The sequence below is a fragment of the Triturus cristatus genome, chromosome 12 (genome assembly GCF_964204655.1).
Source record: "Triturus cristatus chromosome 12, aTriCri1.1, whole genome shotgun sequence".
Classification (NCBI taxonomy): Eukaryota; Metazoa; Chordata; class Amphibia; order Caudata; family Salamandridae; genus Triturus; species Triturus cristatus.
Genome location: NC_140595.1, coordinates 129,949,900 through 129,965,478, shown reverse-complemented (window position 1 = coordinate 129,965,478; position 15,579 = coordinate 129,949,900). Strand labels below are relative to the sequence as shown.

At 43.5% G+C, this 15,579-nt stretch overlaps 1 protein-coding gene across 1 annotated transcript in view; it reads left to right on the top strand.

The window, feature by feature from the left end:
- Positions 1-5,178: 5,178 nt before the first annotated feature.
- Positions 5,179-15,579, top strand: part of IGSF8 (immunoglobulin superfamily member 8) — a 162,703-nt gene continuing 152,302 nt past the window's right edge. Inside the window, exon 1 of the mRNA XM_085637156.1 lies at positions 5,179-5,572. Coding sequence (XP_085493282.1) covers positions 5,521-5,572 — 52 coding nt within the window. The 5' untranslated portion in view covers positions 5,179-5,520. The remainder of the gene's footprint in view (positions 5,573-15,579) is intronic.

Sequence of the window (15,579 nt, the reverse complement as noted above, 5' to 3'; positions counted from 1 at the left end):
ATGCCAATAGCTCAAACTCTCGCAAATGCAAGACCACTGCATTGAACATGCTTGTATTCTGTAGGCAGCCGCATCAGAGAGTGGAAATTCTGCACACCATATGGAGGGCTCAGGTTATCTTTTCAAGCGCGGCGTGCAATGCTTTAACAAGAAGAAAAACATTACCTGGAACGCAGTCCCAAATCACAGCCCTGAGAGGGGGGTCGCTATTCCAAAATATTGATGCAGCGTGATTCTGGGTGGAAGCCTTCACAACTGGCAAGCTCCTAAGGGTTTACAACATACACGCCATTATTGTTTTAGTTATGAGACTAACATTCAGTAGTGAATAGAGTCACTTCCAACTCTGATAAATTAAGGAACCATGAAGTTGATACTGTGTCTCTTAAAAAACGCAAGCAACACAAAGGGCACTGAGAGAGAGGCAATGGAAGAAGCATCCAAGGAGATTTCCCTCATTAACACAGCGCCCACTTCCCGCAGCGTCTGTGCAAGGGGGCAGGGGACATATTTAGCATGTGAAACATGCTCAAAGTAACTAAATATTTTTGAACAAAGTTTATTAACTCAATATAAATAAAAACGAGAAAGGAAGTGAAAATGTGAGATAAAGAAAAAGGGCGTTTAGGATCGGAGAAGAAAAGGCATGTGGTGGAGTCGAGGCTAAGCAGCCTAGTGGCTTCTTAGCAGCGCTGGGGGCGTGTTGCTTAGAAAAGCGCAGGGCCATTGATCTTAACTTTGTAATTTTATTTATGCATTTATTTACGAATAAGCCATGGGAACGGGCCTATCTGTTCATTCTCTAAACCCTGTCTCTCATATAGAGAAAAAAGTAAAAAATAAAAATAAAAAAAAGGTCGACTTAATACGTGGCATCTACGTTCCTGAGTGAAGAGCACTTTAACATTGTTTCATTTCACTTCACGGTCAAGTGCTTCACGGAAGCGCATGAGTATATTTAATACATCATTAATAATGTCAGGAGAGCAGTGGCTACCGGAGAGGGGCACCAGGGGGGGAAATGTGAGAGGCATAGAGCAGTTTAAGTAGTCGACGGTGGTCCGCTTTCTAGGTAGAAACAAAAGAAGAGAATATCTAGAAAGGTAAACGGAAATACGATTCTGAATGCAAGTTTTAACAGACAGAGAGAAAGGGGTGTATTTGGCCGAAGTTGCATATCTGGAAAGCGAAATGCTAGATATTGACATGATAGTAGAAAGAGGAAAAGTAAAAAGATGTTGTGGAAAAGAAACAAAAGTATACATTTACCGGTCCTGTTCTACTGAAAGCTCTCTATGGCCCGGCTCTGACTTCTCTGCGCCTTCTTCGGTGTCCGGTGATGTCATACACCCGAGGGCACCCTAATATGCGTTAAATGGGCTACCCCTCATTCCATGCTGCTCGAGCCCTCGCGGCGACGGGGAACAACAAGCAAACAAGCCCGCGAGTGGTGGTGCGCGTGCTCCAGCGGAAAAAGGCAAATTTACATATCTTCCCTGCGTCACAGACCCATCATCACACTAACTCATTCACACATGCATCCATTGGTGGGGCCCATAACACCAACACTCATACGTCACACTCCGAATCTGCGCACAGGAGGAAAGATGCGCTGGACATGTGGGGGTACCTTATTACCTATAGGAATAAAAATTCTTTACATTATAAACATTTGTCGCTGTAGAATCCTAACTTTTGACATCAAGGCACTCCACCACTTGGTCAATGGACCAATTTGTTGGACTGGTTGATGGTGATTTAGAACCAGCTAAAACACATCAAAGCTTCGGAACCTTTGATTAATTAATACCTTATTAAAAGAGTCACAAACTCATTTTAGTTAATCAATATTTAGTTTATCTAATTAATTCTCTTACGTTGGCATAAGCGGCTTTAATCAAATCAGAGATCAATGAATATTTTGACCATTTTCCCAATTTGGTCATCCCTGCATAAATCAAATCCCTTCTGGTCAAATCGTCCATTCAATTGCAGGCTAAGACCCAAATAAGTCCGGGAAAAGTTATTTCGCTTGGCACGACACAGTCCCAAAGGTATCACAAGGACCAGGCAATCGTGCTAGCAAATCGACACTCCTCACCAGCAGTCACCAACGGAAATTTGGAACGCGCTTCTAGAACGCACTAGTCTATACCCTCTTCTAAAGTTCCCCTTATATAATAAATTCTAGGATAACCTGCAACATTTTCTGAGAATCGAAGGGCTCCGATTGGCTAAGCTCCTAAAATTTGAAATATTGGACTTGGTTCCCAGGGTTTTCTTGGTTCCCAGGAAATTGAATATGTCATTCAGTTCTCATGCGAAAAGTTCCGAAGTAACAACATGTAAACCTCTGAATACAGGTTTTTCATTGTCCTTTTCTGTCATTCACATTAGCTGAGCATTGGCAATACTCCACGTTCCTGTCCTTGACAAGGAACACGGTAACCACTTTGGAGGTCGCCTGGAGATCTTCAGAGCCATCAGAGTCTGCGCAGTAGGCATCGCGCTCACACGACGGTGGCTACTTCCGAACTCCATTTTAAATATTGCAGCCTAGTAGGCCCGAATGCCAACTTAAGCAAAACAAACATAAAAAAAATAATTAATATACGGAAATGAAGATTCTAATATTTAAACCCACACTAATGTATATTAGTATCTTCCTAGCTTATAGCGACATTTAAAGCAATAATACTCACCATTACGCAGTACCAGGAGCACAAACCATCACAAAAGCAACATAAATCATGCAATTTTCTATACCACCACATTCTACAGTTAATATGCGTACCACAGTTAGTCATTAGAATTATTTTAGCCATGCAATTTGCATTAAGTACCCGTGTATCTTGTGTTTATCAAGGTGTAAGGTTGATTAGTGATAACACTTCAAACAATTAGTACAAATTAGTATTTAGAAGGATTAAGTAATTAATATATTCATGCAAAATAGAGAAGGTATAAAAATGTTCGTTTTACCTGCTCCACCCCGCGCGCGCACCACAGCGAGACATGTGGTTTCACTTATCGCGCCCGTGTCTGGGCACGATAATTGAAACCACATGGGGATGCTGCACGTGACAGACACGAATAGGCCATAGGCAGAGCAATGCGCCCGCCTTTGGCCAATTGCGTGCTGTCTTTGATAAAAAGACGCATGCAAAGGCCAATAGTGTGGCCCAAAAGGAAAAGCACACGCACGAGTGTTTTCAAACCCCCTACAAGAGGTCTCTGGCTGCGCGAGCAGTGCCACGCACTGCAACGCTAGGAGCGAGACCTAAAAAGCACCCTTTTGTCCGGGGTGGGGGGGGTCTCTCCCTCTCCCTTCCTCTGCTGGAGCGGGTTATGCAAAATTAGAATGTTGCATGATATATGTTGCTTTGGTGATGTAATTGTGATTTGTGCTTTATTTAGTAAGTATAAACCGCATTGAGTGTTGCTTTTGGCTAGATAAATACACACACATATGGGTATTAGCGGGGGAATAACATTTAATTAGTCATTTCTATGTATTAATTACGTTTTTGTGTTTCTTTGCTTAAGTTGACCATTTTGACCCGCCGAAAGATGGCTGACTTTGGTGCTTAACCCGACTGCCAACGCTGAACAAGGCTTGGGTGAAGTGCGCCTGCGCTGATAACAGATACACAGTGGCCTGGACCTGACTCCAGATGAACACGTACCTTTCAAGGACAGTCTGGGACGTCGTCCAAGTATTCCGAACAAAGACTGTTGTGTGAACCGGAACTGACAAGGGTCATAACCCAAAAGACACTTTTGTGAGAAACCAAAAGGATGATCCCTGATTGTCCAATCAGCGAACTCGGATGCCCAAAATTTGTTACTTGTTATCTTCAATTTTACTATAAATTATGGTAGAATAGAGTGGTAATTAGATTGATTCGACGTTGCTTCTTCGATTTAATGTCCCAACCACTGAAACCAGTTTAATGCCACACATATATAATCTGAAAACTTGGCAGCTACATAAATGTGTATAATGGGCCAACTGTTGAGCAAACAACAAAACAGTTGTTTTAAGTCTTGCCTGTCGCTCACCCAAACACAACCCTATTGAAACGCCAATGTACACCCCTGAGCTAGCAAATGGGCTCAACAGTTGCTACGACGTTGTCCCTCATAGTCGTAAACCTGAGACAGACACCATACCAATGCAACGAAAGGATTGAGTGAAAAGCAGGCGGCTAAAAGGCTATCTTGATGTAAATATAAAACGAAGAACCAATACACAAGAAAGACCAGTGCAGCCAGTCTATGACAGGTGGCAGACGACTGGGAATTGCAGTGATCCATTCCAGCCAGATGTAAAAATTGCAAAAAACGTCTAATAGTTTTAGAACAAAATTATTATAGTTAAATTAGTTACGAAACCGTACTATTTTTTTCTTGATTTTACAATAAATGATGCTTTATGAAATAATTACACAACAGAGTGTATCATGAAATCTTCTCTATTTTTTATACAAAATATATTTATTAAAACGATTCCCCGGAAGCTAGCCTTTACCATATCTTAGGCGGTAACCAGTGTATTGTAAAATGGCTACCATATTTTCGTTAGTGAAGGAAGCGTTTCGTGCGTCTCAGCCCTCGCTTTCACATCACTGACATGTAAATCACATTTATCTAGCCGCTGGCTGAGGCTGTCGTAGTCACCCAGACACCCCGTGGGAAAAAGGCGGGCTCTTCAGCGGTCGTTTAACACGATGTCTGTGCCATACTGTGACAAGAAGTGCCAGCTGCTGGTGGCGCTATTATTATTGAAACTCTCACACAATAGAGGTTCTACATGTATAGCAAACCCATTTATAGAGAATAAAATTTCCTTTTCTTTTGATGTGTGGTGTGTAACAAGAAGCACATTTTACTATTTTCAATAGTTTTCTTTAACCCTTCCTTTACCATGCCTTTGGAAATGTACCATTTTGACAGTGGTTGCATCAACTTTGTTGTGAGGAGCAGGGGTGTAATGGGGCGGAGAAACGGGTCCAGGGGGAAACGTTTAATTTTAACTTCATCCGAGTCCTTTGCAACATCCCATTAGTGCTCTAAATTGTACAACAGAATGATGCAAGGACAATCGTGTCAATAAGATGCATCTTTCTGTGAACGATTTAATTAAGTAATATGAGAATGGGCGGGGAAGCGCGAGACGAACCAAAAGGGAAAGAAAATGGGAGGGGCAAAGCTGCTGGGTGTTTCTCCTTTCGTTTTAGCTTTAAATCGTTTTCTAACAGACTTATTTCCCCACGAAATGACCATGGGTTTATAGCATTGGATAGATGTCTTGGAATTTTTCTTGGGTGATTCTTGCGGTTGCCAGAGTCGGGGAATGAAGCCTGTGAGGGAGAGGACGTGACTGAGGAGGAGGCGGGGGCGGCTCGCTGCACCGATGCAAATCACACTCCATCGCCTATCCTAGGCTTCTCTTGCTTTTGTATACTTCGTTTTTAAATCAGTCTTCGTTATTTTACATTGTTTTCGAAGGCAGCTGGCATGGAGTCGCTTAGGAGCTTGCAGTTTTGCCTGCTGATGGCTGCAATACTGGGTGAGATTCATTTTTACCATTTATTCTAACCACCTCCAACGTCTGCGTTTGTAAACGGAACACGGAAAATCCGAAGCATGTCTACGCTGTACTGCCGTTTCCTTCTTTTTTGATTTTATAGGAACAACAGACTTCGATATATTCGAACATATTGTAAAGCAGTGAGAATATTAGCTGAACACTTGTGTTATTTATTAGGCTGCAATGCAAATCTCAGCACGTACGTTCATTTTATCTTGCTGTTGAACAAATAGAGATTCTTCACTCTTATCATGGTCTGCGCAATGAAATCTCTCTCTAGCTATCTGTATATAAATATATATATATATATATATATATATATATATATATATATATATATATATATATATATCCGATACCATCTCAGTGCCTTTTAAACTGCCCTTCCAAACCTATATGGACTGTGCATGCACTGTGTTCAACAAGGTTAGCAACTGCACACTTTTTTGAAACTCCACTTCATTTGCAGAGGCCCTTGCATATGATCGCACTTCTTTTTAGGTTGTTTTGACCAGACTGGGGTTGTGCCTGTTAGTGGCTTTTCCAGACTATAATTATATGTATTCAGCTTAGCTCCCAGGTGCCTCATATGACGTATGACACCCTCAACCAGTCAGCACTTTTTACTCGGTTACATTTTGCATCCAGTTATGTTTGATCTGATACATATAACGGAAATTAAGGATTTTGACCATAAATGGGATAAAAGCAGGAAAATCCCTATTTTATTAAAAAAAAACATAATCGTCTGATATTTTGTATTGATGTCTATTGCCATTCATAAAGATTTATCGGAGTGTTGAGATACACGTCATGTAAATGAACATAATCATTCGATTATTTTGTAAATTGATTCGCACCCATTCATATTAAATTGAGCATAACATTTTCACCCCCATACAGAGATTTGTGTACTGCTTCGTCAGGGGTAGTAAGAGCTATATAAATACAATTACATTGTTGGAGAAAAAAAGTGAGGGGTGGAGAATGAATTAACTTTAGCCTCTAGTAATTACTCTGGAGTCCTTTCCTGGCTATCCTTTTTAGGGCTCGCCTGGCGTAAGACTGCGCAGACATGCGCAGTCTCGCTGGCGAGATTTAATGATTTGAGGAGATTTCTCTAGTGGGCTTTAAGCCCCGCCCCTCTTTTCCATTGGCTGGCGTCACCGATTATGCTAAACAGTGGCCAGCCATTGGAGAAGAGCGTCTAGTGACGTACACTTTTCTCTTTTAGAGCCGTCCCAGTTGGACTGGCTGCCCCGACTTACTGCTGGCATAAAAGTTTTTTTTTATCTTTATGGGGCCAAACACATGCAAATTCCAAAGGAAATGATGGACGGAGTGTTGAACATTGCAAGCACTCACCCCCAGTCAACTGATCTGGGTTTAATCCATCACCGTTCTTTAGCCCACTCTGCCACCCCAGTTCAGACATGGCCATATGCAAATCAGTCTGATCCTGTGCCTCATGGGAACAGTCCAGCCTGAACTGCCAAGCCATGTCTTCCCTGGACCGGAAACAAGCTTCCTAGGACCGGTTTCTGGCATTTCAGCCGTCTTCAGCCAGGATTGCTTGAATCCAGTGGCAAAGTGAGCAAGGGACTCACGTCTGACCATACCCTGCCAACTTATGGCGAACAAAGCAAAAACCAAAGGAAATGATGGACGGAGTGTTGAACATTGCAAGCACTCACCCCCAGTCAACTGATCTGGGTTTAATCCATCATCCTTTCTTTAGCCCACTCTGCCACCCCAGTTCAGACATGGCCATATGCAAATCAGTCTGACCCTGTGCCTCATGGGAACAGTCCAGCCCAAACTGCCAAGCCATGTCTTCCCTGGACCGGAAGCAAGCTTCCTAGGACCGGTTTCTGGCATTTCAGCCGTCTTCAGCCAGGTTTGCTTGAAACCAGTGGCAAAGTGAGCAAGGGACTCAAGTCTGAGCATACCCTGCCAACTTATGGCGAACAAAGCAAAAACCAAAGGAAATGATGGACGGAGTGTTGAACATTGCAAGCACTCACCCCCAGTCAACTGATCTGGGTTTAATCCATCACCGTTCTTTAGCCCACTCTGCCACCCCAGTTCAGACATGGCCATATGCAAATCAGTCTGACCCTGTGCCTCATGGGAGCAGTCCAGCCCGAACTGCCAAGCCATGTCTTCCCTGGACCGGCAACAAGCTTCCTAGGACCGGTTTCTGGCATTTCAGCCATCTTCAGCCAGGCTTGCTTGAATCCAGTGGCAAAGTGAGCAAGGGACTCACGTCTGAGCATACCCTGCCAACTCATGGCGAACAAAGCAAAAACCAAAGGAAATGATGGACGGAGTGTTGAACATTGCAAGCACTCACCCCCAGTCAACTGATCTGGGTTTAATCCATCACCGTTCTTTAGCCCACTCTGCCACCCCAGTTCAGACATGGCCATATGCAAATCAGTCTGACCCTGTGCCTCATGGGAACAGTCCAGCCCGAACTGCCAAGCCATGTCTTCCCTGGACCGGAAACAAGCTTCCTAGGACCGGTTTCTGGCATTTCAGCCGTCTTCAGGCAGGCTTGCTTGAATCCAGTGGCAAAGTGAGCAAGGGACTCACGTCTGAGCATACCCTGCCAACTTATGGCGATCAAAGCAAAAACCATAAAGATAAGAAACCAGTCAGGCGAGCCAGTCCAACTGGGACGGCTCTAAAAGGGAAAAAAAGCGGGAGGCGTTGTTGGCGTTGCTTGTGCGCCATCTCTTCGACCTGTTTGAATCCCTCATTGTGTCTGCATTTATTTCGGTTGCTTGCGCTGCTGAGGTGTGTATTTTTTCGAGTCGCATTTCTAAGCTCCTGTTGCGCTCCGCTGCTGGCCCCTGTTGATTAGCAAATGCTGTTTTAGAGTTTACCGTGGCTCACCCAGCCCTCCCCCTGGTTTCACGTGTTAGAAAGAGCGACACCCGACATGCATGTAATATCAATGCAGATCTTTTTATGTAGCGCCGTGTACCGTTGCTCTAGGCACTCTACATAACCGATGTCGCCCTTGCTTAATATATAGCACCACATTTGCTCCCATCAGAAATATCGAAACGTTAACTTGCCGCGGCTGAATTCGAACTTGTGACTTTGAGGTTACTGCATTTGTCACCAGCGGTATCTTTACATTTCAATTTATGCAACCTCTGCTTTAATGATTGGAATAGGGAGTTTGAAATCTCTTCATTCTACTCTCAAGGGCTTCGCCAGTTCGCCCCCAAGAGTCTTGATTTCGCCGAATTCAGTGACTTTGCCGTCGCAATATTTGTTTTTTCACACTCCATATGGATGGACACTGGGCATGCACGGCTGCACCACATGCCCAGCTGACGGAAGCCGTCTTTTAGATGGCGTGATAATAGTCGATGTTTCACTGACAAAAAGACGTAGCTGGGGAGATTCTCAAGTGCGAGTCAATAATATGATACGCATAAACCATGCTGAGCTCCAGGACACAACACTCTCACCCAATTAGTGAAAATGTGCTCCAGTGACTTATACCAGATAGTGCGAGGACACAACACTCTCACCCAATTAGTGAGAATGTGCCCCAGTGACTTATCGTACCAGCTAGTGCTCCGACAACGTGAGATTCATTGGGTTTGGTTAAACTCTTTACTGCCAGGGCTTTCCCACGGGGGCTAAGCCCTTTTTTGGACGTTTGGAAGTTAGGAGTAGCTCACGTTCATACCTTCATAACCTTTCCCCCCCACAGAAGGTGTCCACACCAAATTTGAGTCCTTCTTTAGGTCTGGTTTGACAGCGCAGCTGTCGTGTAATCAATCTAAACAAGCATTGGCATAGCCAATAGGTCTCGCTTTTGGGACCTTATAAGTGTTTAGCCATGCAACAGTTGCATAATTAAATACTTATACAGTCCCAAAAGCGAGACCTATTGGCTATGCCAATGCTTGTGTCTTTAGTTACCACACCCAGTGAATGGTTTTTAAGTCCATTATATCCGTCGCTATTGCTACAACTTAGGTCGTATTTCCTTGCGGCTAGGACCTTTTTTAGTCTTTCCTCTCTCTCTATGCCGCACAGAGCTTGTCTTCCCTCTATGTCGCGCTTAGTTTGTCTTCTCTGTCGATGCCCGGGCGGGGTCTGTAGCGGCGAACGGTAAGTATTAGAATGGATCGAGTTTAGTGAAGATATGGTTACAGAGGGAGTAATGTGCACAGAAATAGAGCCGACGAAGTCGGAAAAGGACGGGGTGAGTGAGGGTAATTGGGTGGCCCGGAAAGGAGTCTGAAATGAGAAGGGATTATGTGATGGTGGGGAGTGATTAAAAGGGAAAAGAGGAGGTAAAATGATTGGGCAATAATTGGGAGGGAGAAAAGAGCAAAGCGGAAACTAGAAGGGGGCACTAAACAATGACGGAGCTGAAAGGGGGAGGGTCAATTATAGTGGGAGAGGTGGGCATTCGGATGGAAGATGCGGAAGAGAGATAAAAGTGGTGAGGAAAGATAGCTGAAAGGAGTGGCATCAAGAGGAGCTTACATGTGAAGGTAGTGATATGAAGGGAGTGGGAGGGAAAGAGGTGAAATTTGGATCCTTAAATAAGAACAAAAGATGGGAATGTGGTGATAAAAGCAAAGACCTATGGGAGAGCCAAGGTGATTATTTCTGCAGGAGAATGTGCAAAGAGAAACAACAAGCATTGAAAATGCAATAAGTCTCGCCTTTTATTAAGTTAAAGCCATTTGCTTTGCTAATGGTATTATATAGGAGAGCAAATGGCTGTAACTTAACAAAAGGCGAGGCCTATTGCATTTTCAATGCTTGTTTTCTTCTCTGTGCAAAAACAGACACTGACCTTATTTAAATTTGGTTTGGACCTTCTTCACTAGGACTGGTTTTATCTGAACTGCTAGGACATGTCCAACCTCAAAGCGCTTGCAGCTTTTTTAGGTCTCATCAGAGATGCAGCTTCAATTCTGGAGCACTGTAAGCATAAGACCCAGGTCTCGTCATGCCGCTGCATTTAGCATCTTACATGGCCGAAGTACCCAAGTATATGTTTCAGTGGAACATGGTAGACCTTACAGGGGGAGCAATGTTGTATTGGGTAGTGAGAGCAGTAAAGGTGCTGATATTGGGAGGTTGTGTGTTTTAAGTGTGGCAAGGTGCCCCCTATTTGGAGACAAGAAAATACATGGCAGGAGACTAGTTTCTTTTCTGCCAATAGAATCATTTGGCATGAGTGAGTTTCAAGCTGAGGGTAGATGGGATGTGTATGATTAGAGAGCAGGCAGAAAAAGTCTTGGTCGTTCTCAGAAAAGGATATTTGGTGAACAGTCTCCTAAGAACCCCTCATCCATGTGTTTATCTCCAGTGGGTCAGCAAATGGTAAGGGAGGGGTTGTTGGCGATCTCATGAATTGGTGGTGCTCAGAAAACATATCTGATACCCACTCCCACGATGTTATTCGAATTTCTGAGGGTGGGATCAGTTGTCTGAACATGGGTGCTGGACAGGCCCAGATAGTTGTGTGTTATTTCCAAAGGGAAGCAGACAGTATTGCCGGAACAGAGTATGCGCCCCTCATCTAGCTCATTATCACTCCACTCCGTTATTAATTCTCTTAGAGATGAGGAAAATGGGGTATAAGATCAGAAAAATTGGGCAACTCATAATTCAGTAAAACATGGAGTAGAGAGAAGGTGTGGGATTAAGAGGGGCAGAGTAACCGTTTGTGAAAACTGCGGCAAAAGTGAATGTAGATGTAATAATCATGTTTGAGGTATCTGAGGTACACTAAGGAAAGATTAAATAGCCTTGTAAAGATGTGAGAAAAAGTTGGACAAGTTGACAATGTGGACCAAAAAGCCCTTCAAAACGTAGTGCGAGTAACAAAGCTGATTATGGCTTATAATGCACCATCTATAAATCCCCAGAGAGAACAAAGAAATCTCTTGTGGACCACTTAGATGGACAATACAATATATCTTGCAGGAATATTTTAAGGTATCTAAACCTTTTGTAAGAGGTGGAGTTGAATTTTGATGTTAAAAGTTAAATCGTTCAGTTGCTGTGAGATACTGTTATTAATGAGTAGGAACAATTTGACTTCGATACAGAAATACAACTTGCCCCTAAGGGTCCCCTTCAGTCTCAGTGGAGAAAAGCTTATAAAATCCCTGTGAATTATTTAAAATATACTGTAATACGTAAGATACTACTGTATTGACATTGATATCGCAACAGTATTACGTTTTTGACTTTTTCAAGTACTCATTAGTTCTGATGTGTGCAAAACAAACACGGATAGGCAATGGCAATTGGATGAAAAATAGTAGAATTTAGGCATTGAGAAGGGGTTGCACATAAGAAATATCTACTTACCTTTAAAATAATATGTATAAACAAAAAATACTTGACCTTGTTTAGAACGTTTTGGACACTGCATGAGGTTGGCACTAAAATGACGGTTTTTGGTAATAGTGGGTGTAAGGTAGAAAGGGTCATGTGTATGATCACAATATCTCAGACTTAGGATGGGAAAAGCTCTTTCGTACATCAGTCCCATAGTGCTTTATATAGACGATATAATGATATATTGGGATTTTCTTTCCTCAACTCAATTGATGAAACGTGCATCATTTGGCCCAATTATATGGCTTTACAGTAAACATTAACAAGTAAGCACTGGTTTAGAATAGTGCCACAATACCCAATACATCAGGGATAATATTAAATGTTTGGGCTTAACAATACTAAAGATTTAGGTAAGAAAGTGGAGGTATAGTATGACCAGTTGCTGAACAAGGTAAAAGGGCTGATACTGTCAGTTATCAGTATAAGAAAGATATATAGTGTTCTCCCTGGCCAGTAAAGGAGGTCATTCCACTGCTAACGTTCCTGCTACCAAAAGGAAACCCTTAACTTAAATAATTTTAGGTGGCGTTAAAAATAGTAATATATATTATTCATGAAGTGGGATCAGATCAAATCAAATCAATCTTTATTCGGGAGCCAAAAAGGCAACCATAAAAGTACATAGAAAAACAGTTGACAAGAGCTTCAAGGTTTTCAGCGTAAAAGAAGCAAACATATTAAAACCAAAGAAAAATATTTAAAAAAGTTATTTAACAAGTCACAAATTCTGCCTATGTTTCACTACCAATTTCAAAAAAATAACTTTGTTTAGCAAACAACTCGGTGTCCAATAGTTGCAAGACAAGAAAAGCGGGACGACATCTGCGTAAACCCCAAATTTTAAAAATCAGGGTTAACCACTGCTTTCTCAAGTCATTGTAAAATTTACAAAACATTACTGTATGCATTGTGGATTGAGAAGAACTCATATCACAGGGACATAGTTGAAGATGTCTTTCCCAAGATTTAGAAATAGGAAAGGTAACCGAGTGGTGAAAAACATTCAGTCTAAGCCTTGTTAGAAGAGATTTCTCATAATCAGTAATGTTAAAAGTCAGATAGGGCTGAATTAAGAGGGTCGTTTGGGTCAGTAAGGAGTATTGAACTGTGGGTTTGTGGGCTTCGCTAGTTAACCTCAGGGATTCAAGCTGAGCGAGGCACAACTTTTTAAATTGCTTCCTGGGAATTTCAGCAATTTTCAAGGGGGAAAGATAATACTGGATCATGCCCAAATCACCTAAGAATCTCTTTACATAAGCAATCCATCTGACCTTATGTACTCTATGCAAGGCGATACAGTCTTTAATGAACCCTTGGGTAAAGGTAGTGTCTATAGAGGTCCAAATGCGGTGCCATAGTAACAAAGGTTGGATTCTTATTAGATCTGCTACAAAGGGCAATCCTACTTCTAAATGGCATGCATAGGTTGAGGTAGACCGCGGGACTGCAAGGAGAAATCTTAGGAATCTGTTTTCCACCCTTTGGACCTCGTCAATCATAGCGTAGCCCCACACACCCGCCCCATAAATTACGCTACCGATGCATTTTGCCTTGTAAATTTCCAGGAGTTCAACAGTGGGTCGTCTACCTAATTTGCTGGCAAAATTGACCAAAGCGGCAGTTGTTCTTGCAAAAGTGAGTTTTCTAGACTCGATGGCGCTCTTCCAGGAGCATGTTTGATTGAAAACAATACCCAAGTATGGGTACGTGTTAGTGATCTCTATTTTTTGGTGATCTACAGAAATAGACATTTTGTTCTTTTTCGATGACCCGAGGGACATTATAAATGTTTTTTTAATGTTAATCCTCAGGTCCAAGTTCTCCATAAATGAATGGTATTTCGTGAGGGAACGCTGCAGTTCAAGCGGAGTTCGCGCCAGAACTACAGCGTCATCCGCGTAGAGTAGGGCCGGTATGGGACGATTGTTTATGGTGGGGAGGTCCTTTGCCCCAGATAACATGGCTTTCTCCAAGCCGTTTGTGTATAAGTTGAATAAAAATGGGGCCAGGACGCATCCCTGTCTAACACCGCGCTCTACTCTAAACGGTTTTGTCACCTCACCCCCCAAGCCATATCTCACGCGGGCTGTGGCACCTGAGTACAGTCCGCGCAGGAAAAGTATTAGGGGCTCCTCTATTCCCATATTCTCCAGGATGATCCACGGTTTGGTGTGGTTGACACAGTCAAATGCTGCGGAGAGGTCCACATATGCCAAGTAGAGGGCCCCTCCTTTAGCACTAACATATTTGTCTATCATCAAGGAGAGGTTAAGGGCTTGCTCTGTAGTTCCCAAGCCCTCGCGAAAGCCATACTGAAGATCAGAAAGAACTTTATTATCCAGTGCCCATTGCTGCAAGCGCTCTAGGATAATACGACCGGCCACTTTCCCGAGTGAGTCTAATAAAGAAATAGGTCGGTAACAGGATGGCAAGTGACGGTCCCCCTTTTTAGGTCTCGGCTGCGAAGGCTGCGCTTGCGCAGTCTCGCTCCGAGATTTAATGACTTGGGAGAAGAGGGGCTTGAACCCGCCCCTCTTCTCCCCTGTTCTCCATTGGCTGGCCTCGTAAATGCTGGCCAGCCATTGGAGAAGAGGTCCCGTCACTCCAATCATGCCCCGTCCTTTTCGGATCGGGGGGCGTGTTTTTGGCGAAAAGTCTCAGGGAGGAGACAACAGCAAAACACGCCCCCGAATCCGAAAAGGACGCTGCGTTTCTCCGAGGCAGTTCTTCTCTGCCTCGGAGAAAGGCGATGGTGTGCCTTTTGCCTCCGTTCGAAATTAGCAGTCGCTCTCCTCAATCGCCGACAAAAAGCTTACCCATACAAGGAGCGGTTGTCTTTAATGCAATCTATAGATTACATCACAAAGCAGGCGGACCTCGGCTGTATTTGGAGCTTTTCTTTAGCCCGTGGAGCTAATTCCTATAACGGAGCCATGCCAGATAAAACGTAATTTCGATGACCAACCCTTCGCTCTGAAGTGCTGTTTGAGCTCTTATAAGGGCCGAGGAGCTTGCCTGATATCCCGCCTCCGCTGAAGTGTACAAATGGAAAAAGGACAAGCCTCGCTGTGATCTCGAAGCGGCCATCTTTAGCGTAGAGAGGAGGAGGAGGAGGAGGGGGGTTACCCTGACGTCTGCTTGTGGGATAAACATGTTTTAGCATTTTGATAATAATTATTCAGTATCTTTCCAATATAGTACCGCACATTACAAAGCGCTGAATTCTATCCCTCTAATCAGAACCGTGTCTCTCGGTCTACAATGCTATATTCCGTAGTAACTTCAGGCAGTTCACGCCGAATCGGTTATTGAAGCACCACACTTGCCCTCTTATTGAAAAAGAACCATATCACGACCATAAATCCCACCTTTGATATTTCAGTAACTACTCCTCCCACATGCCCTCGCTTCTTCTACACCGCCTTAACCCCTCCGGCCCACATTAGCCTGCGCTCCTAAGGCTACTTTCCTAGCCCCACCCCTCTTGCCCCACCCTCTACTCCACGCCGGGGATGTCGGGAGGGAGGTGGGTGCCGGAAGTGTTCGCAATCTGAAGTAACAGCGGCCGAGAAGGAGGTGAGGGGGAGAGC